The sequence below is a fragment of the Coenobita brevimanus genome, chromosome 56, assembly GCF_032717465.1.
Source record: "Coenobita brevimanus isolate Jiangsu-jjx chromosome 56, ASM3271746v2, whole genome shotgun sequence".
NCBI classification, from domain to species: domain Eukaryota; kingdom Metazoa; phylum Arthropoda; class Malacostraca; order Decapoda; family Coenobitidae; genus Coenobita; species Coenobita brevimanus.
This window is the reverse complement of record NC_137009.1, coordinates 5,990,826-6,012,189: the sequence shown is the minus strand read 5'-3', so window position 1 is coordinate 6,012,189 and position 21,364 is coordinate 5,990,826. Positions and strand designations below refer to the sequence as shown.

The window sequence follows — 21,364 nt, the reverse complement described above, 5'->3', positions numbered from 1 at the left end:
CTGGACTTAGTACTTGGAAAGATGCACAGAGACTGTTGTTTGAGCTGGGCTGCGAGCATTTCTGTCCACAGATGAAGATTTGACAACACAGGACAATGTGGTATTGTGCCTCTGAAGTACCCGGCGATTGGAACGGTATAATTCATTTGGCGGAGTTTTATCTTAAATTTAAGTGACCCATTGAAGGTCCCTGGTTTTGATTGCCCTATTCTATTTATTAGGACTATGGCAAATTGCATAGCACTTTTATGTCATCTTCCAGTGTGAATTCTTCAGCAAGCTATACTCCAGCATCTCCTGTGTGCTTACCGCTTACTCTTTCAGACTCATTAACTCGGTTTGAGCGATTAAGCTCAACATCTGGTATTTGACTGTGTATCAACTTCTTGCGACTGTATTTTGGGTCTTTCATACAATTAGCCGACGTGATACTGTGATATGTATCTTCCAATAATGACATGGTGAATGTATTCCCATCTATTAGCTCTCCTTCAGGCAAATTGAGGAATTCCACCTCTGCAGCAAATTCACCAATTGTATTGTTCTGGACTGGTGGAAGATTAGCTCCCTTGTTGAGAACGTGTTACATTAGCTGCCCAGCAACGCCTATGATATTTGTTGTCTATTACATGTCCATTTCTAAATTGATTGCTGTGCACAGCCTGACATGATATTTCTCAGTATTAGCTTTCTCAACAGCATCTTTGGTAGCACGACCAACGTTTTCTGTAGCAACCTGATGAAGGGTATTTCTGAAGGATTTTGCTTGCTTACCGAAGAAACAAACTTCTCTTTTGTAGGGTGTCGACTTTGAACGTGTGAACGTGCTGCCATCTGAGGATTGTATGTTCACTGGTTCTTTATAATTTCCCCTACAAGCTAGTTCTTTTTCATATTATTCTTCCGCTCTTTTACACAAACCAGAGAGCACTGTGCTCTGGTAGCATTTCCTGTGCCATGCTCCCGATTTTGCTTGCATGTCTTGTCATGTAACATCAACCAAACGCCTGTTAATTTCTGTATACTCAGCATATCCATACCAAGCCCTCATCGGTAAATAATCTAAAATATTTCCATGTGTAGTTGGTTTTTCAACAAGGGTTTCACCAGTTGTCTTATGGCTGATTATACAGACAGAATAGCGTGTTTCATATCGTGCCACGTTCGGAACATTAAGATGGACAGGACTTTTCATATTGCAGATCTAGAAAATCGTCTACGCAACACAAAGCACTACAAGCACCACCACCACAGACAGCCACCACCGTCATTTCATTCATACTTCATAGCATGCAGACATATTCTAGATGATCTTGTCTGTTGATGTTTGGTCAACAACTTGATTACCTGCAACAAGTAAAATACATGTAATAATACATAATCATAAATCCTAAGATTTCAGTATGAACCCCCCCCCCCAAAAAAAAAAAAGCCTGCAAGATTGAAGTTTCAAGATTATTTGGGCTTGATAACATCGACAAGAGCAACCAGACTATAAAAGTTAATGGAAGTGTCTGGTAACTCTGTACGGTACCAGTACCGATCGGTCACGACGCAAAAACCCAAATAATCAAGCATGATTTTAATCGCTTATAACTTTAAACAGAAGATACCATTTTGTCAACATCGTTTTTATTAAAGCCTAAAGTCCCCTCTCAGGACCCATCTAGGTGGTTTAACTTTCATCACAAATATCCCACGGGACTTTTTTTATCTAATTGCATATATATATATATATATATATATATATATATATATATATATATATATATATATATATATATATATATATAATACACCCCAAAAGCCTTCTTCACTATCTGTCTCACTGCAAATATTTAATTCACACATCCTCTTTCACTCCTAAAGCCGCCCTGTTCATCACTCACTAGGACGATTGATATCTCTCTTACTTTCTCTGTAATAATTCTTCCATATACCTTCCCTGCTACATTCAGTAAACTCATGCCACGATACTTCTTGCATTCACTCCCCTCTCCTATAGTTTTGTACAGGGGTACAATCACAGCCTTTTTTTCACTCTGCTGGCATAGTTTCACTCATCCATGCCTTCTCACATATCTCCAACAAGCACTTCATTCCGATCTCTGCACTACACTTAATCATCTTTGCAGACACCTCATCAACCCCAGCTACTTTCCCATTTATCAGCCACTTCACAGCACTCTTCTCCTGTGCCAGGGTCGCGTTTCCTGGCACTGCATTCCTTCTCTTCGCACCTCCAGATTGCGGAAAAGACTTGTGAGAAGGATATAAGGTGTTAATGGCATTCATGGATCTGGAAAAAGTATACGGCAAAGTAGACAGCGAAGGATTGTGGAAGGGTCTGAGCATGTATGGTGTAGATGGTGAGCCACTAGATGCGGTGGTGAAGCATGTGTAAGGGTTAATGGGCATCTAACTGAATGGTTCACAATCGGTGTGGGCGTGCGACATGGTTGTATGATGTCCCCATGGTTGTTCAATATATGTATGGATGGGGTGATGAGAGCAGTAAAAACACGAGCAATGGAGAGGGGGAAGGCGTTGGTAATGAATGGCGATGGATGCAATATCTCAGATTCGTTGTATGCTGATGATGCTGTACTCCTTGCAAATACCGGACAAGAACTTGATAGATTAATTCAGAGTTTTGCTGATGTCTGTGAGCATTGTGCGTTGATAGTAAGAGTAGGAAAGAGTAAAGCGATGGTTATTTACAGAGAAGGTGACTCCCAGTGCTATGTTACAGTGAATGGAGAGAGAAAGAAACTGGTGAGAAAGTTCACATACCTGGGTACATTAATATAACAGAAGTGAAAAGTAGAGTGACACATGGAAAGAAAGTAGCTGGTGCAATGAAGGCCTTGATAAGAAACAGAGGCTTAAGTGTTGCAGCTACACGAGGCTTACATGAAGGAGTGTTAATGTCAACTGTAACATATGGATGTGAGACAATGGTGTGGCATGAAAATGAAATGTCAAGAGTGAGAGCAGTGGAGATGGAACTGCTGAGGAATGTATGAGGAGTACAGAGAGTGGATAGGATACGAAATAAAGTGATTCGTAAAAAATGTAGAGAGAGGAAGTCTGTAGATACCAGAATCAAAGACAGTGTCCTGATATTTTATAGTCATGTGGAGAGAATGGATAAAAATAGAGTGGTGAAAAATGTATATCTGAGCAAATATGAAGGAGGAAGGAGGCGAGGTAGGCCATGGAGAAGGTGGAGGGAAAGGTGGATAAGTGTGTAAGGAAGAGAGGTATGGAAGTCAGCAAGGCAAGAGCAGTGACATGAGATCGAGCTAGCTGAATGAATATTATGAGGAGAAGCACATGACCAGGATTTGGCACCACTTTTTAACGTGACAGCGTTCGGATTGATTCTACTGGATACGTTTTTGTGAAGCAAAAGAACGTGACGAATGTTTTTTGGCATATCAGATAGAACCAGGATTTCAGGGGCTTGAATGGTGAGCGAATGGAAACATGGCCCATAGGATTGGACAAATTAGGGCTGTCTGGACATTGCTACTCCTCACCCTGCCCTAAGGTGGGAAAGGAGGTCCGGATGATGATGATGATGACGATGATAAGCGAGGTTTGGTACTCAGGTAGTCAGGAAGTTTCCCTATGTTTCTCGTACTATAGTTCCGTTACGAGTCAGAGTTCCCAGTTAGCCTGCTGTGTTTGAGCATTTTGTAAGTTGTACATTAATTTCTGTGCTCTTTTTCTATAATGTTTTTTTCATGTGATTGTTCGTTAAATTATGTAAGTTAATTTACTTTGTATGCAATATGATTTAGAGTGATATGCAGTGTAAGAAAACTGACATGTTTTGGATGTCTCCGAGATGGTAACTGTTGCAACCATGCTTCCTTGGGAATACACGAGAACTCAGTAGTAACAGAACACTCTACAATACAGGAAGCTTATATAACGATGGAGAAAAGACTAAAGGAAGTTCAGTTTCAATTCAGCTTGAATGTAGTTCAGTGTCAGTGCAGTACTTGTGAAAATAGTGAAGTGTTGTTGGCAAACAGTGAAGTGTTATTGCAGTTTGTGTAATTTCGGTGATTGAGAAAATAGTTAGAAAACATTAAGTGTAATCATATGAAAAATAAAGACAGCGAACTTTAGTAGCCAGTGTTTATTTGCAACGCCTCAGCTGGTCTTGTTCCGCACGGAAAGGCTGACCACGGGAAGAACAGCTCACTGGCCAACGTCTTTCCTATAATGAACTACTGATGTTGGAGCCTGTGGCAGTATGGGACGGGGATGTAACAATTGTGTCTGGAGTGGGATTTTTAGAAAGTGCTGCAGTTAGTCTAATCTTTGACATGACACAAGAGGGTGTGCAGACAAGGTCCCGAGCTGGGAAGGAGGAGGAAATGTCCCTGGCGACAATTGTGAAGCTATTACAGGCCCAAAATGTACAACTACAGGCACAGAACGAAGGGAAGAAAGAACTCAAAGAACAAATACAGGCACAGAATGAAGGACACAAAAAATTCAAAGAACAATTACAAGCACAAAATGACGAAATCAAAGAACAATTGGAAGCACAGAGGGAACAGCTTCAAGAGGCATTACAGGAGCAACAGAGGGAATTACAACTGAGGATGCAAGAACAGCTGGACACGTTCATGGGGGAAATGAAGGAAGAACAGCAACAGCTGAAGGAGGAAGTAGATGCCAAGCTAGAGCAGCAGAAGTATGAGGTAAGCAGTGATATGATGGAGTGCAGACAGCATGTAGATAACCAGTTGAAGTATGTAGATGACCAGTTCAAGCATGCCGACGGCCATTTGAAGACAATATGTGAGAGAATTGAGGCTGTAAAGAAATATTGCACTGCTGAGCTTCAGGTTAGTATGCAGGAAGCATATGAAAAGAATGGACAGTGCATGGTCAATCTTGACGGATCCCAAGCATCTACATTCTACAACTACAGCAAATTGACTTAGGACCTCCCCCCACAAGGTATTAAAAAACACAGAAATCATACTATATCACAATGTTTGTTCATGAGATGCCATTCATCAATATGATATCATGTTTCCCCTGTTTTTCAAGACCAGTTGGATGCGTTTTGGCATGGAATCACTTAGATCTCTAAAGTAATCCAAGGACATTTCTTTGCACCAAACATCTGTCACTTCAGTCTTGAGGTTGTCCAGATCGGGTGTCTTCTTCTCTGCCATGATTTTCTTCATCTTTGCCCAGCAGTTTTCTATCGGATTTAGATCCGGACTGTTGCCAGGCCAGTCGAGGACCTCATTCCGATTATCGTGAAGCCATTTTGTCACCATTCTTGACTTGTGACATGGAGCTGAATCGTGCATGAAAAAGTCACACCCATGAATAACAGAAAAGTTTAACAGATGATCTTTCACAAATTGAACGTACCGGCCACCATTCATCATCAAGTTCTTAGGAAGAAAGTAGAGGCCACCTCTTCCCATTTCACCTAAGAAACACACCCATACCATTACTGATTGTCAGGGGCGCCGAGAGAATTGAAATGTGCCGGGGCAGGACTAGCCTGGGGCTCCCACCCCCGCTGTAGGTAAAGGTAGAGGTAGAGGGCGTACGCTATATGTATGTGTAACATAATTTTTGTATTGCTTCAACATCTTAGAAATACATGCAAATGCATTGCTGACCAGAAATAGTTTCATCCACTAGAGTGATAAGACATACACATAATACACATACTGTATATGTAATTTTTACCAAAAATACAAGAAAAGCAATAACCAAGCACTAAATTGATAATAATACAAGAAAAGCAATAACCAAGTACTAAATTGATAATAATGTAAGTAAAATCATAATACAATTCATAAAGTAGACATACATAATACACATATGGCTCATTCATTTTACAAACAATGGTTCTTTCCTTGCTTTCCTCTTGGTAAAATTATGAAGCATAACATCAAGATCAAAAGATCTTGCAAGCTGAGACTCAATACTGAGTCTAGCCAAGTCCACAAGTCGTGCTTGGGTCGTTGTTGTTCATAGAAAATTTTGTATCAGCTTGAGTGTGATGAATGAGCACTCTGCAGAGGCGACAGTGACAGGGATTGTTAGCAGAATACGCAGGCTGACAGATACATTTGGGAAGAGCCCTTCTCGTCTGTACTCTGTCAAGCAGTTCAAAAGCTGCAATGGGCTTAGTTGATTCTGCCCAAAATTTGAGCGATGAACTGTCGGTAGGTGTCTCATTTCCATCACGATATCATGACTGATATCGGCAGAATACTTATCTGCCAGTGATTTTCATTTCAGTTCCAGTTCCTCTGCTGATATTGTTAGGTACTTCCTAACTGAAATTGAAGTTTTCAGAAGTATTCTTGGCAGTTTTGAATCTAAATGTCAATCCACCAGTTACATTAACCAGTAATACATAAAACACAGACTTTCTGAAATATGCTTCTTCAGGTGACTCATCAGCTTCATTTTGTTTTGATAAATCTGTATCTGCTGTGGCATCACCATCATCATGAAATCTTTTGCGTTTAGCTCCAGCTGCGTTACCATGTCCACAATATAGATTCGCCTCGATGTCCAGGTTTGAAGCAACTAGCTTTGCTTCATTCCCCATAGCTTTCCAGTTATTTCGGAAATCTGTCAGTTCTACAAGCAAGCCTTCTATGTTTGACACTTCAACATCCAGTGTCGCATCTCTAGCTTGAATAACTTCATTACAGAAGTCAGTTGGAACTAGGACTTTGTACCATACAACAGACATTATCATACAAATGAAGGATGTCACATAAGACAAAGCTTCATTAATATCTGTTCTTGTTTTGGCAATTAGGTTCAGCTCCAAGAGGTCTTCCATTGCTATCTTGATGCCAGGCAGGTGGGCTGCAAAAGGCTTCACACTTCCAACACGATCAGACCACCTTGTACCGGATATGCAATGAAGCGAGCAGCCAATGCGATTCAGCAATATTTTCCATCGTTCTGGGCTAGACCTAAACAAGTTGTAAATAGTTTGCATAGTTCCAAAGTATGTGATGGGTTCAGGGATGCATTTTGCGGCATCAGAGCCAAACAAGTTGAGTGTATGGCAACTACATGATGAAAATATAGCTGCCGGACATTGTTCAAGTATTTCTGCTTTTGCACCATTATATTTTCCAGCCATGTTTGCCCCATTGTCTTAGGCCTGTGCTCGACAATCAGAGAGTGGAATACCATGCTCTTGCAATATTTCAACAACCATCTGAGCTATTTCTTTCCTCCTTTTGTCACTACAGTCTACAAATTTAAGGAATCTTTCCACAGTATCAAACTGAGATTTATTCTGAATTACATAGCAGAGCAGGATTGTCGTTTGCTCAGCATGCGATGAATCTGACGTGGCATCAACTATTAATGCAAAGTACTTTGAAGTCTGTCTTTCTTGCAAAATGCGCGTTTTACAAGATCGGAACACTCTTATTAACTCATTTTGAGCATCAGCAGAAAAGTAATGTACTTGCAGGCGTTCGCCTATTTCCTGTAACTCTTTCACTTGTAACTCATGTTCTTTTAAGACTGGATCCCAGTGAGACAACAACTATAATAGCCCCAGAAAATTTCCATTGCTTGTGTCACCAGTGCGCTGGGAACGACCCCGAAAAGCAAGCCCACGTTCTCCCTGGAATTGTATAACATAAATTATTCTCTTCAGAATGTTGTACCAATTGACAGATTATGTTTCAGTTGATGCCTCCAGATTATCAACACCTCTGCCAGATGAGAGGCGTCTCTTTAATTCACGCCAAGCTAGATAACATCCCCTATGACTATTGCTTTTCTTAGGTTATGGGATGCGATCATACTATTTTCGCCATTTTCCAGCAGCTGACCATCCTTCAGCTGATGGCAATGCAGACTTGGATACAGTGCTGATGTTGTAACATACATTATTCCAAAATAATCTACATGGAAAACTGTACAATGCTTGTTTAAGTTGACTCCAGACAAGCCAGTCTCGGACATGTTGCTCTCCGCTAACATTTCGAAATTTTTAGATGCTTTCTGGAAACACTTTGTTATCTATATCTTTAGGAAATGTTTTAGAGTAGCCAGTGTGACCTCTGACAACATAATTTTCTATGTCTAATTGAGAAGGACACTCTGTTGCGAGAAGTCCAATGTCAACCCCTCACCTATCTCTTCACCAGTTTCTCCAGACGCTGCACCCATTCCCTCACTACCAGTTTCAACACTGACATCAACTTTTTTTTCCAAATCCTCATTTTTCTTACCACTTCCATGACCGAAATACACATATTTCTCATCCATCTTTTGTTCCAGATCCACATTAGGTTGAATTATTTCATCTGCCCTTTTTTCCAAATCCACACTTGCTTCATCTGTCTTGTGTTCCAAATCCACATTTGCCTCTTCTTCTAAATCCACAGTGATATTTGTATCAGCTTCATCTTGTTCCTCTGGCCTTGTCACACCAACTTGAAAGAGTGTCTGCAGCCTTCGTTTTTCATTTTCACTGCGTTTTTGTTTTTCCTTGCTTTTTTGAGCTGATTTCTGGGAAGACATGTTGGAAGACGTCACATCACACTGATCATCGATCATTTAGGGGGAAGTTGTAGAAAGACATGCCTAAAAGAGCTACAGGTCTATATACAGCCGTTATAACATCTATCCTATCTCCCTTGGGTCGTATGTATAATCTATAGTCAGTCTACCTGTCAAATCCGGCTTTTGGCCCAATTCGTCCAAATTATTGAAAAACTGTATACAATAGAGATTTAGATTTTTTTTTTTTCCAGCATACTCATGGGCCCCCCAAAGATCCCATGGGCCCTGGGGCAATGCACCGGCAGACCCCTCCCTCTTGGTGGGCCTGCTGATTGTGGTTGTTTAAAAGTCGGCACCATGTAAGCAGGGTTATATCGACTACGGGAGGCAGGGCGACGAACCTTGGCAGAATGTACCTGGAACACTTGAAGTGTGCTTTCATCGGAAAACATAACTTTTCTCCACTTATCCGATGTCCAGTGTGCATACTTCTTGGCACACTGAATGCGCTGGTCAGTGAGAAGCGGTTTCTTGGCTGAGGTGCGGCTTGGCAAACCCAGCTCCTTCTGCAAGCGGTGTTGGATAGCTCGAATTGAGACGTCTTGTATCAGCCAGGGATGCATTCTCTTTAATTCTGCTGCTGTCAGTCGAGGATTCTTGATTACTTCCATCTTCAGAAGTGTATCTGTACCTCTGGAAGTCGTCCTCTTCTTTCCACCGCCATGCTTGTGCTCTGGTACGACATCAGGTGGCAGGCCATGCGCTGAAGCAAGAATCTTCATGACGATCGACTATGCACATCCAGTACGTTCACAAATTGTGTTGGTAGGGACATTATCCTGCCTCCATGCAATGATATGGACCCTCTCATCCCTTGAGCAGTACTTTCCAGGCATGACAACTCGACTCTAGGAAAGTAACAGAGAAACAGTAATACATACGAAAAAAGAGGGAGGTGCAAGCTCGGAGTGACGGGAACACATGCTCCCACTCTCGCTTCTGGGCAAGCACTGACGTGCTGAGTGTTTCACCACCTCCCGCCAACACCAGAGGAGTTGCTAGTTACTTCTTGCCCAAAAAATTCACTTGGAAGAGGTGGAAACACAAAGCAATGACAGACAACTCTCCCATAGCAATTCTATGTGTAGGACCTAAGTCAATTTGCAAAGCATCTAAAGCTAGCATTACAGGTTGAGTAATCAGAATGCAGATAGTCCTTGACTTAGCTATGATGTCCCAGTTTTTAGACCCCCAAACCAGTGAAGTACATGGCTATAATGGGGGTCCAATTAAAAAAGAAACCTCAGGAATTTGATGGTAGAGTATCTTGGGAAGCTTACTGTCACGGTTTGAGTTCTGTACTTACTGATCAGAATGGTTGGGATGATAGGCAGAGGGCAGTGCAGCTTGTTACCAGCGTTAACGGTGCCACATTGGAAATTCTGGGCCAGATGTCAGTGATGGAGAGGAACAGTTATCAGTTCCTAGTAGAAGTGCTGGAGTGCAGACATGGAACCATGTACCAGACTGAGGTTTACAGAGCAAGATTCTGGAGCCATGTATGAGTTCAAGGAGAATCCTACAGCAGCTTGCTCATGACCTGGAGAGTATGGCATACAAGGTGTACCCTAGAGCAGCACCTAACCTGTTGGCTATTCTTCTACGGGACCAGTTCATCGATGCTCTTGATAGTGCAGAGATGAAAGTGCAAGTGAAGCAGGCACAACCCAGAAGCATGCAAGAAGCACTAGCTAGAGCTCTGGAATTAGAGTCCTACGTCAGGTCCAGTACTTCCAGTTTTCAGGCCAGTCGTAGTGCAGGATTCAAGGCAAGAAAGAGGCGGGTACTTCGTATGTGAAATGGAAAAAATTTAAGGAAGTTGCTGGTACTGTGAAAAGCCAGGACATAGAAAAGAGGACTGCTACAAGTGGAAGAGGGAACAGAGGAAGACCGGAGGAGGTTGCTAGTTCTGCGGGAAGCCAGAACACATGAAGGAGAATTGTTACAAATGGAAGAAGGAGCAAGTACAGAGCAGTGCAAGGGAATCATCCACTGCAACAAAAGCGTGTTGCACATGTTGTGAGGTGGGACACTTCAGTTCTGAGTGTCTGAAGAAGAAAAAGGAGGATAAGAAGAAGGCTGCAGAAGACCAGAAAGAAGAAAAAAACTAGTGGAGGCTGGTGTTAAGGGGCAACCACCAGCTGGCTTCCCAAGTAGCCCTCACCACTGAGAAAATGCAAGAGAACTGCAATCAACAGTGTGCGGGCAAACGGAAGGATAGACGGAAAGAAGCGTTCCCTTGTGATTGATTTAGCCACAGAGCGACTATTGTGAGGCCTGATGTGTTACATCATCAGTATCTGCCTGAGTCATCAGAACAATTGTGTGGCGTAACTGGGCACCATGCAGAACTGAGTGGCATACGCTTTCATTCATACATCATTTCCCAATATATAGAGAACACAATTGCCACTTGAGCATATGGCCTGTAGATTAAGAACTGATAATGAAAGCTAACCTACCACTGCTTTCACTTCATATTTCCCAGCAACTGATTGTGACGGCATGCCTCTAGCACATCCAGAAAAAAACATGATACGAACCTCAGGATTCCTATAACTTTTGATGTTATCGGCTATTTAAGTACTGACCAAGTATATTACATAAAAATGTCTGAGTAATATCCAAGGCTGCATATTCCAGTCACAACATCACCAGTTATTTTTCCTAAACAGTGTAATACCCCTCATCATCTTGTTGAAGAAGTTCTTAATCAATACTTACATGTTATTTTTAATTTTTGAGATGAGGAAATTATAAATTTTACCAGAGACTCAGTGCATCGTTATTTCAGTGTCATCATTAATTTCCCCTCAGCACGGTGGTGAATCCAAGCTAAAGCCGAAGCAAATCCTCTATAAGTAATCAACTGACTCTACATTTTTCTTTCCCCCATTAAATAGCTTTAAATCCTTCAGCAGATATGCAGAAGAAGAATGTAAACTGACCTCAATATCATGGAACCTGTAGGCATGGGCATGCTGCCTTGGGAGGATGTTCACGAGATGTATCCTCTTGTTTTGGCCCAGATCCAGCACCCACCAAGGCTGCACCACATTATCGTTAGAAGCGTACACGCTGCCGTCCCCAGTTTTGTTGTCCACAGCAAGATCAGCCGACATCTCATGGCTAGTGCATTGAAAAAACACCGCCATTTACAAAAGAAATAATACAATATATTTTTAACACCCTTTATACCTAATTCATGAAGAAATACATCACTGATCACTTTTGATGAATAGATGAATAACTGTAAGCTCATAGTGTTCAAAATATATCCATATTATATGATGATGCACAGAGCACTTGAACACGTCTTCCAATGACACAGGCAAAGAACGAATTGGTATTGCCACAGAGCACTTAGAGTAATGTACCTTGAAAGTTGCTAATATAACATATAACTAAACTAATACTATTTATGAATGCTCCCTCTCGACACATTAGGAGGCCCGTTCCCATGTCCCTGTAGCAGTTTAATGTTTTAAGACACATCGGGATAAGGATGATCTACAGCCCTCATACGTCCTTGGCCACAGTTCTATCCACTCCAACATCCTCTACCATTTAGTCATTTTTCATTCACCAATACAAGATCTAATGGAAACTCAGATATGGAACAGTAAACTGAAAACCGAACCTGCAAGATACTGTATTTGGATGAGAACAGTGTATGGTCGTATGTACGTACATGAGAACAATACATATGTATGCAAATACTTCACTCAGTGGTTGGATACATTTGTCCTTAAGCACGTACGTCATTACGTGAATATATATGCATGTGTATGTATGTATTTAGGTAGAGTTCAAACTTGTTTTGTGGAAAGAATGAGAGAGAAGACGAGGGGAACGGAGGAAAAAGTGGGAGGAGGGAGTTTGGGGTTGTGTATGTGTGTGTTTAAATTAGTCACATGATAGATCGGTGGCTGCTGCTTGTTTGAGCAAATTTTTCCCACCAAATTCCCTACTCACCGAGGAAGAGATTCGGAAGAGAACCAAAAGCAGCATTGGTGAATAGTCTTTTAGTGGTGTCCACTGGCCCTTCTGCGACATTTTGCCACAATGATGCCCGGTGGTTGTTAGTGCATATGCATCCTGAAACTTTCTTCCACATCTTATGCAGAGTTGCCATCTTTGTGATGTTCACTGGCCCTTCTGCGACATTTTGCCACAATGCTGCCCGGTGGTTGTTAGTGCACACGCATCCTGAAACTTTCTTCCACATCTTATGCAGAGTTGCCATCTTTAGATATATGTTCCACTGCAACTATTTCCACATGAGGAACATAATTATTGTTAATTTTGGTAAATTTGGGCGCTGATGTAGGCATTGTTTTGAACTTTTTCAGCCAATGGTGCTCTAGGAATTAATTCATCACTGTACTAATTCACCTTTTTCTGTTCATGTGGATGTTTCGTGATTTCTAGTGCTCATCCTGGAGCTCATCGATGCTACTAATTATTGTATAACAGCTGCAGTTCCCCTTTAATCTGGTAACTGCTGAAGGTTAACATACTTGCTAATATAATTATGTCCGTGTAAACATTTGTTCGCACTGAAATAGTTTCATTTTTATCTGAACGCTCATTTAATAAAGGCAACTTCAAGAAATAAGGTTTTTAGGAGCAAGGGCAACACACTTTCGGGAAATTTTCCGTATTTCTGATGTTTGGGGTGGTACGTATTAGCCAGGTTTCATTTTATCAGCTTGTAAATAACATGCAAGTAGGTTGTTTTGCAGTGTGTACCCGGTGTGTTGACAGTGGTGCTGGAAACAACAATAGTATACTGCATATAGATGCATTAACCTGCCGCGTGCCAGTGCCGTTTTAAAACAGTTTAAAATAAAAAAAAATTCCCTGTGACCACATTTTTCAAGATTTGCAGGTAAAAACTGGCAGGCATGTATGGTAACTGTTCCTCTACCATTCCCCAAGCTGTCAAGGCCATACGCTCATTCCTATCACTCCGGTACGACCTGTGGACCCCCCAGGGAAACGTCGTCTGTGGCAATTTGGAGTCGCGGATTGGGAGGCCCTCAGGTAGTACTTCTTTGATTTTCCCTGGAATGATTATTGCTTCCATGGCCAGAAGCCATCTGAGTGTGCCTTCCGCATTACAGAGGTTATTCTCTCGGGCATGGAAGCATACATTCCTTTCTCATATCCTTTGACTAATGCAAGAAAGCCTTAGTTTAATCACGCTTGTTCTCATGCTGTCCACAACAAGGAGAGGGCCTATAAAAGGTACCGGAGCCAACCCACCCCTGAATCACATCATCTTTACATTTCTGCCCGGAATCATGCTAAGTCTGTTCTTCACTCTGCTAAAAACAATTTTATCCGTACTAAATGCTCTCAACTCTCCAACTCGAATTCTTCCCGCTCCTTCTGGCACCTTGCCAAAAACCTTTCTAACAACTTTACCTCATCATCCTTCCCTCCTCTTTTCTACTCTGATGGTTCTGTAGCTATTTCTTTTACTGATAAAGCAGATCTCTTCGCACAGAATTTCTCCACCAATTCCACCTTAGACGATTCTGGTGCTGTTCCTCCATCACTTCCCCTCTCTGACTTCCTCATGGCTGACATTAAAATTTCTTCAGCTGATGTATTTTCTGCCATCACTTGCCTCAATACTAACAAGGCATATGGGCCTGATGGAGTCCCTCCTGTTGTTCTCAAGAACTGTGCTTCTGTGCTTACACCCTGCCTAGGCAAACTCTTTCGCCTTTGTCTGTCAACTTGTACCTTTCCTTCTTGCTGGAAGTTTGCTCTCATTCAGCCAGTCCCAAAGAAGGGTGACCACTCCCAGCCCTCCAAGTACCGTCCAATTCCTTTAACGTCCTGTATTTCAAAAGTTTTTGAGTCAATTCTCAATAGAAAAATTTTAAAGCATCTTTCCTATCACAACCTTCTTTCTGATCGTCAGCACGGGTTCCGTCAGGGATGCTCTACTGGCGATCTTCTCACCTACCTTTCAAATTCCTGGTCGTCCTCCTTTCGGGACTTTGGTGAAAGCTTTGCCACTGCACTTGACATCTCAAAGGCTTTCGATCAAGTCTGGCATGAATCTTTAATTTCCAAACTGCCCTCTTATGGTTTCTATCCTTCTATCTGTGTCTTCATCTCTAGCTTCCTTTCTGGTCGTTCTATAGCCGCTGTTGTAGATGGCCATCGTTCTTCTCCTATATCTATGAACAGTAGTGTTCCTCAGGGCTCTGTCCTATCACCAACTCTCTTCCTTTTATTCATCAATGACCTTCTAAGATGTACATCTAACCCTATTCACTCATACGCCTATGACTCCATCCTTCACCTTTCCATTCAGTTCCTGCAACGCCCATCTCAGCAGTTACTTCAACAAACAAGGGATGAGGCTAGGGCACACCTAATGTCTGACTTGGCTCGTATCACTGACTGGGGTAAAAATAAACTTATTGTTTTTAATGCATCTAAGACTCAGTTCTCACACGTATAAACCCGTGAAAATCTTCCACAGGTATACCCACTAATGTTTAATCCTGCATCATCCTTGAACATGCTTGGGGTTTTAATTACCCGGGACTTATCTTGGAAAGATCATATTACATCTCTTGTATAATCTGCTTCCAAGAGATTTGGTGTGCTAAGCCGACTCCGTTCTTTCTTTACCCCTGCACAATTGTTGACTCTATACAGGGGTTTTATCTGCCCCTGTGTGGAGTACAACTCTCATGTGTGGGGAGGCTCCCCACATACAGCTCTTCTCAATAGGGTGGAATCAAAGTCTTTTTGTCTCATTAACTCTCCTCCTCTTACTGACTTCCTTCAACCTCTGTCTCTTCGCCGCACTGTTGCACCTTTATCTCTTTTCTATTGCTACATTAATGGTCACTGCTCCTCTGAACTGTCTACTTGCATTTCTCCACCTCTATGACAGGCGCGGAGCACCCGTCTGGGAGCAAACTCTCATCCCTTTTCTGTCCAACTCTCTAATGCAAGAGTTAACCGTTACTCCCAGTCCTTCATTTATGCAACAGGTCAACTCTGGAACTGTCTTCCTCTGTCTGTATTTCCTGCTGCCTATGATCTCGAGTCTTTCAAATGCAGTGTGTCCAGACATCTCGAAATGAATGGATCTTGAATTTGGTTCTCTCTTGTATTTTGTTTTTCTCTTTGTGGGAACTGTTATTGCGGGCTCATGGCCTTTGGTTCCTTCTTCCTCGTATAAAAAAAAAAAATAAGTGTAAGAAAATGCATTCACAGCGAGAAAGACACGCAAATTGTGTTAGATATTGAGGTAATAAGTAATCAGAGAAGTGTACTGGACATTGCTATACCGTCCCAGCATAAATACCTGAGTATACCTTACACAAAAAACGGCTTTCTCTCACCTCCGTGCTGAGTGTGAGAGAGCGGGTATACCTGTATTCAGGTATATCGGACTCATTAAAACCTATTTCCGAACTTCGGTGAGCATTTTAATGGTGAAATTCGTTGTTTTCACATCAACATATATCATTTTAGCCCCCCAAAAAAGGTCAAAAAATGGCCGGCACGGAGGTGACCCATAGAGCTAAAAATAGCTGGCACGCGTCGGGTTAAAATGAGAAAATGTAATTTTACATATTTTTCATGCTTTAATATCACTTTACACTACTAAGTCAGGCTAGCTTCTGTAGTTAGGTGATTATCATAGTATAACAAGCCAGAAAGCTACGATGGCCAGCTCTAAGTGGGCTATTGGTAGGCCATAAGTAGTTGCCTAGCAACCAAAACTTTGTGGACACAGCTTGGTCAGGTTTGGTCAGAATCAGTTAATTCTGAAAGGTAGAAGTGCATGCCACAAGAACACAAGAAACAGAAGTGCCTGCCACTATTAAAAAGGAAAGAATACAACAGAAGTGCCTGCCACAATTAAACAAGAGGGACTACACGGAAGAAAGAAAGAAAACACGACTAACAATAACGGCAGCATGGTACTAGCCGATACAAGAAATAAAGAAAAAAAAAAGAAAATGCGACTAACAATAAGGGCATCATGGAGTTGGCCAATAATGGAAATTTCATTACAACCTTTGATACGAATCCCCACAATAGCGTCTCTTGCTCTCCCCACAAAAACGGTTTTTCGGCCGTTGCTAGGCAACGAATAGTTGCTTAGCAACCAAAACCTTGCAGACATAACTAGGTCATAGGCAGATCATTGTTTCCACGTTTGGTTAGAATCAGTTAATTCTGAAGGGTAGAGGTGCCTGCCACAGTTAACCTCTTTGAGGCCTGTATTCCCAATATGGGACAGAAATGGGCCTTTTCAAAATTTAATAAAGAAGGGAACCCCCGGGTAGGGACCTATGAGCTTCGTGACTATGAGCCAACAGCCGGTGGGGAGGCGGTATGCCCAGCACCCTTCCAACAAAATCCCTCGCACAGGAGCTTTGGGTGCTAAGGGGTTTAACACTGGCGAATCAACCAGCTTCTTTAATCTCTCTGTGTCCCACACCTCCGATATGGAACAGAACTGGGCATTTTCAAAATTTAATTTAGAAGGGAACCCCAAGGTAGGGACCTATAACCTTCACGACTATGAGCCGAGAGGTGGTGGGCGGTATGCCTAGCACCCTTCCAGTAAAATCCCTCACACAGGAGCTCTGGGTGCTAAGGGGTTAAACAAACTGATAGAAAGACTACACGATAGGAATAAAGAAAACACAACTAACAATAAGGGCAGCGTGAAGCTGGTCAATTATACAGTCATAGTCTATCTATCTATCTATCTATCTATAGCCCGACGCCCTAATCCCGCAAAGGGTGGCCGCAGACAAAACGCCTCCAAGTCACTCTGTCACCCACCATTTGACTCCCCTCCCCCCAACTCACCCCCCCTCCCTCAAATACCTCTCAACTCCATCCCTCCACCTCATCCTCGGTCTACCCCTCCCTCTCCCTCCCTCCACCTCACCTACATACACCCTCTTAGTCAGTCTTTCATTCTCCATTCTCTCCACATGTCCAAACCACCTCAGTGTATTTCTTCTAATCTTTTCAACCACATCCACATCTACCCCACAACGTTCCTTCACTTCTTCATTCGTCAACCTGTCCCTTCACGTCACTCCACATGCTCCTCTCAAGTAACTCATTTCCACTGCTCTCACTCTTGACCTGTTCCCCTCTTGCAAGGTCCACGCCTCGCTTCCATACGTCAGGGCAGGGATCACAATGCCATCATGCAGTGACTTCTTAACTTCCATACTCACCTCCCTACTTCTCATCACTGCTTTCAGTGTACCAACAACCTTTCTTCCCTGCTGTACCTTTTCACTCACTTCATCCCCCAAAGTTCCATCCTTACTCATCACACTACCCAAGTACTTGAATGCACTCACATTCTCCATATCCTCACCATCCAACCTCACTGCACACTCTGTGACTTCATTCCTCTCAAACACCATAACTTTACTTTTGTTTACATTAACTTTCAGCTTCCTCCTCCTACACACTGTCCCAAATTCATTCACCAAACATTGCAACTCCCATTCATCTTCACTCAACAATACTGTATCATCAGCAAACAGCAACACTGGAAGCTTCCAAATCTCACCCTCATTCATTAGGGCCACCCCCACATCCACTGCCCTACCTTGCACCTCCTTTACAACCCCATCCATATATATATTAAACAGCCATGGAGACATCACACACCCCTGTTTCAGTCCCACATTGAGATCGAAGAACTCACTCAGCTCATCATCCACTCGCACCGTAGCCCTAGCTCCCTCGTACATACTCTTCACAGCACTCAACAATTTCCCCTCCACTCCATATACTCGTATTCTTAATACCTTCCACATACCTTGCCTATCTATTCTGTCATAAGCTTTCTCTAAGTCCATGAAGGCAGCATACACTTTCCTTCCCTTCTCTAGATCCTTCTCCACTAAACATCTTAGAACAAATATCTGATCTACACACCCTTTTCCCTTCCTAAATCCCCCTTGTTCTTCTCCAACTAGCTCCTCTGTCATATGCCTAACCCTATCAATGAGTATTCTACCATATATTTTACCAGTCACACTAAGAAGGCAAATACCCCTATGGTTACCACATACTTCTCTCTCCCCTTTTCCTTGTACAGAGGAACAATTATACCTGATTTCCAGTCCTCTGGAACCCTTCTCTCTTCTCAAGCCAATCTACACAACTTCCATATCCACTCCACAACAATCTCACCCCCATACCTAAGCATTTCACCACACACTCCATCAATTCCTGGGGCCTTTCCCAGCTTAATCTTCTTCATCGCTTCCACTACTACAGTCATAGTTTTTTTTTTTTTTTTTTATGCGAGGAAGAAGGAACCAAAGGCCATGAGCCGGCAGTAACAGTTCCCTCCAAGAGAAAAACAAAATACAATAGAGAGCCAAATTCAAGATCCGATCATTTTGAGATGCCTGGACACACTGCGTTTGAAAGACTGGAGATCATAGGCAGGAGGAAATACAGACAGAGGGAGACAGTTCCAGAGCTGACCTGTTGCATGAATGAAAGACTGGGAGTAACGGTTAACTCTTGCATTAGAGAGTTGGACAGAAAAGGGATGAGAGTCTGCTGCCAGACGGGTGCTTTCTGCGCCCATCGTAGAGGTGGAGGAATGCAAGCAGACAGTTCAGAGGAGCAGTGACCATTAAAGTAGCGATAGAAAAGAGATAAAGATGCAACAGTGCGGCGAAGAGACAGAGGTTGAAGGGAGTCAGTAAGAGGAGGAGAGTCAATGAGACGAAAAGCCTTTGACTCCACCCTATTGAGAAGAGCTGTATGTGGGGAGCCTCCCCACATGAGAGTTGTACTCCACACAGGGGCGGATAAAACCCCGGTATAGAGTCAACAATTGTGCAGGGGTAAAGAAAGAGCGGAGTCGGCTTAGCACACCCAATCTCTTGGAAGCAGATTTTACAAGAGATGTAATATGATCTTTCCAAGATAAGTCCCGAGTAAATGAAACCCCCAGCATGTTCAAGGATGATGCAGGATTAATCTGAATATTATTAAACATTAGTGGGTATACCTGTGGAAGATTTTGTCGGGTTGATAGGTGTAAGAACTGAGTCTCAGAAGCATTAAAGACAACCATATTATTTTTACCCCAGTCAGAGATATGAGCCAAGTCAGACATTAGGTGTGCCATAGCCTCATCCCTTGTTTCTTGAAGTAACTGTTGAGATGGGCGTTGCGGGAACCGAATGGAAAGGTGAAGGGTGGAGTCATCAGCGTATGAGTGGATAGGGTTAGATGTACAGCTTAGAAGATCATTGATGAACAAAAGGAAGAGAGTTGGTGATAGGACAGAGCCCTGAGGAACACCACTGTTCATAGATCTAGGAGAAGAACGATGGCCGTCTACGACAGCAGCTATAGAACGACCAGAAAGGAAGCTTTCGATGAAGGTACAGATAGAAGGATAGAAACCGTAGGAGGGCAGTTTGGAAATTAAAGATTTATGCCAGACTCGATCGAAAACCTTTGAGATGTCAAGTGCAATGGCAAAGCTTTCGCCAAAGTCCCGAAAGGAGGATGACCAGGAGTCTGAAAGGTAGGTGAGAAGATCGCCAGTGGAGCGTCCCTGACGGAACCCATACTGACGATCGGAAAGAAGGTTGTGATAGGAAAGATGCCTTAAAAATTTTTTATTAAGAATTGACTCGAAAACTTTTGAAATACAGGACGTTAAAGCAATTGGACGATAGTTGGAGGTTGGAGTGGTCACCCTTCTTTGGGACTGGCTGAATGAGAGCAAACTTCCAGCAAGAAGGAAAGGTACAAGTTGACAGACAAAGGCGAAATAGTTTGCCTAGGCAGGGTGTAAGCACAGAAGCACAGTTTTTGAGAACAACAGGAGGGACCCCATCAGGCCCATATGCCTTGTTAGTACTGAGGCCAGTAATGGCAGAAAATACATCAACTGAAGAAATTTTAATGTCAGCCATGACGAAGTCAGAGGGGGGAAGTGATGGAGGAACAGCACCGGAATCGTCTAAGGTGGAATTGGAGGAGAAAGTCTGTGCGAAGAGATCTGCTTTATCAGTAGAAAAAATAGCTACAGAACCATGAGAGTAGAAAAGAGGAGGGAAGGATGATGAGGTAAAGTTGTTAGAAAGATTTTTGGCAAGGTGCCAGAAGGAGCGGGAAGAATTCGAGTTGGAGAGTTGAGAGCATTTAGTATGGATGAAATTATTTTTAGTAGAGCGAAGAACAGACTTAGCACGATTCCGGGCAGAAACGTAAAGATTATGTGATTCAGGGGTGGGTTGGCTCCGGTACCTTTTGTAGGCCTTCTCCTTGTTGCGGACAGCATTAGAACAAGCGTGATTAAACCAAGGCTTTCTTGCGTTAGTCAAAGGATATGAGAAAGGAATGTATGCTTCCATGCCCGAGAGAATAACCTCCGTACTGCGCAAGGCACACTCAGATGGCTCACGGCCATGGAAGCAATAATCATTCCAGGGAAAATAAAAGAAGTACTGCCTGAGGGCCTCCCAGTCCGCAGCTCCAAATGCCAGAGACGACGTTTCCCTGGAGGGTCCGCAGGCCGTACTGGAGCGATAGGACAGGTTAAGGTAATAAGGTTGTGATCGGAGGAGCCCAACGGAGAGAAAAGATTAACAGAGTAAGCAAAAGGATTAGTTGTGAGGAAGAGGTCAAGTATGTTGGAGCTCTCCAAGGCGGTCAGGGATACGGGTAGGGTGCTGTACAAGCTGCTCTAGGTCATTAAGGATAG

At 42.7% G+C, this 21,364-nt stretch overlaps 1 protein-coding gene across 1 annotated transcript in view; it reads right to left on the bottom strand.

The window, feature by feature from the left end:
• LOC145401627 (uncharacterized) overlaps positions 1 to 11,723 on the bottom strand; it is a 33,324-nt gene extending 21,601 nt beyond the window's left edge. The window contains exon 1 of the mRNA XM_080273820.1: positions 11,550 to 11,723. Coding sequence (XP_080129946.1) covers positions 11,550 to 11,723 — 174 coding nt within the window. The remainder of the gene's footprint in view (positions 1 to 11,549) is intronic.
• Between the last annotated feature and the right edge of the window lie 9,641 nt (positions 11,724 to 21,364).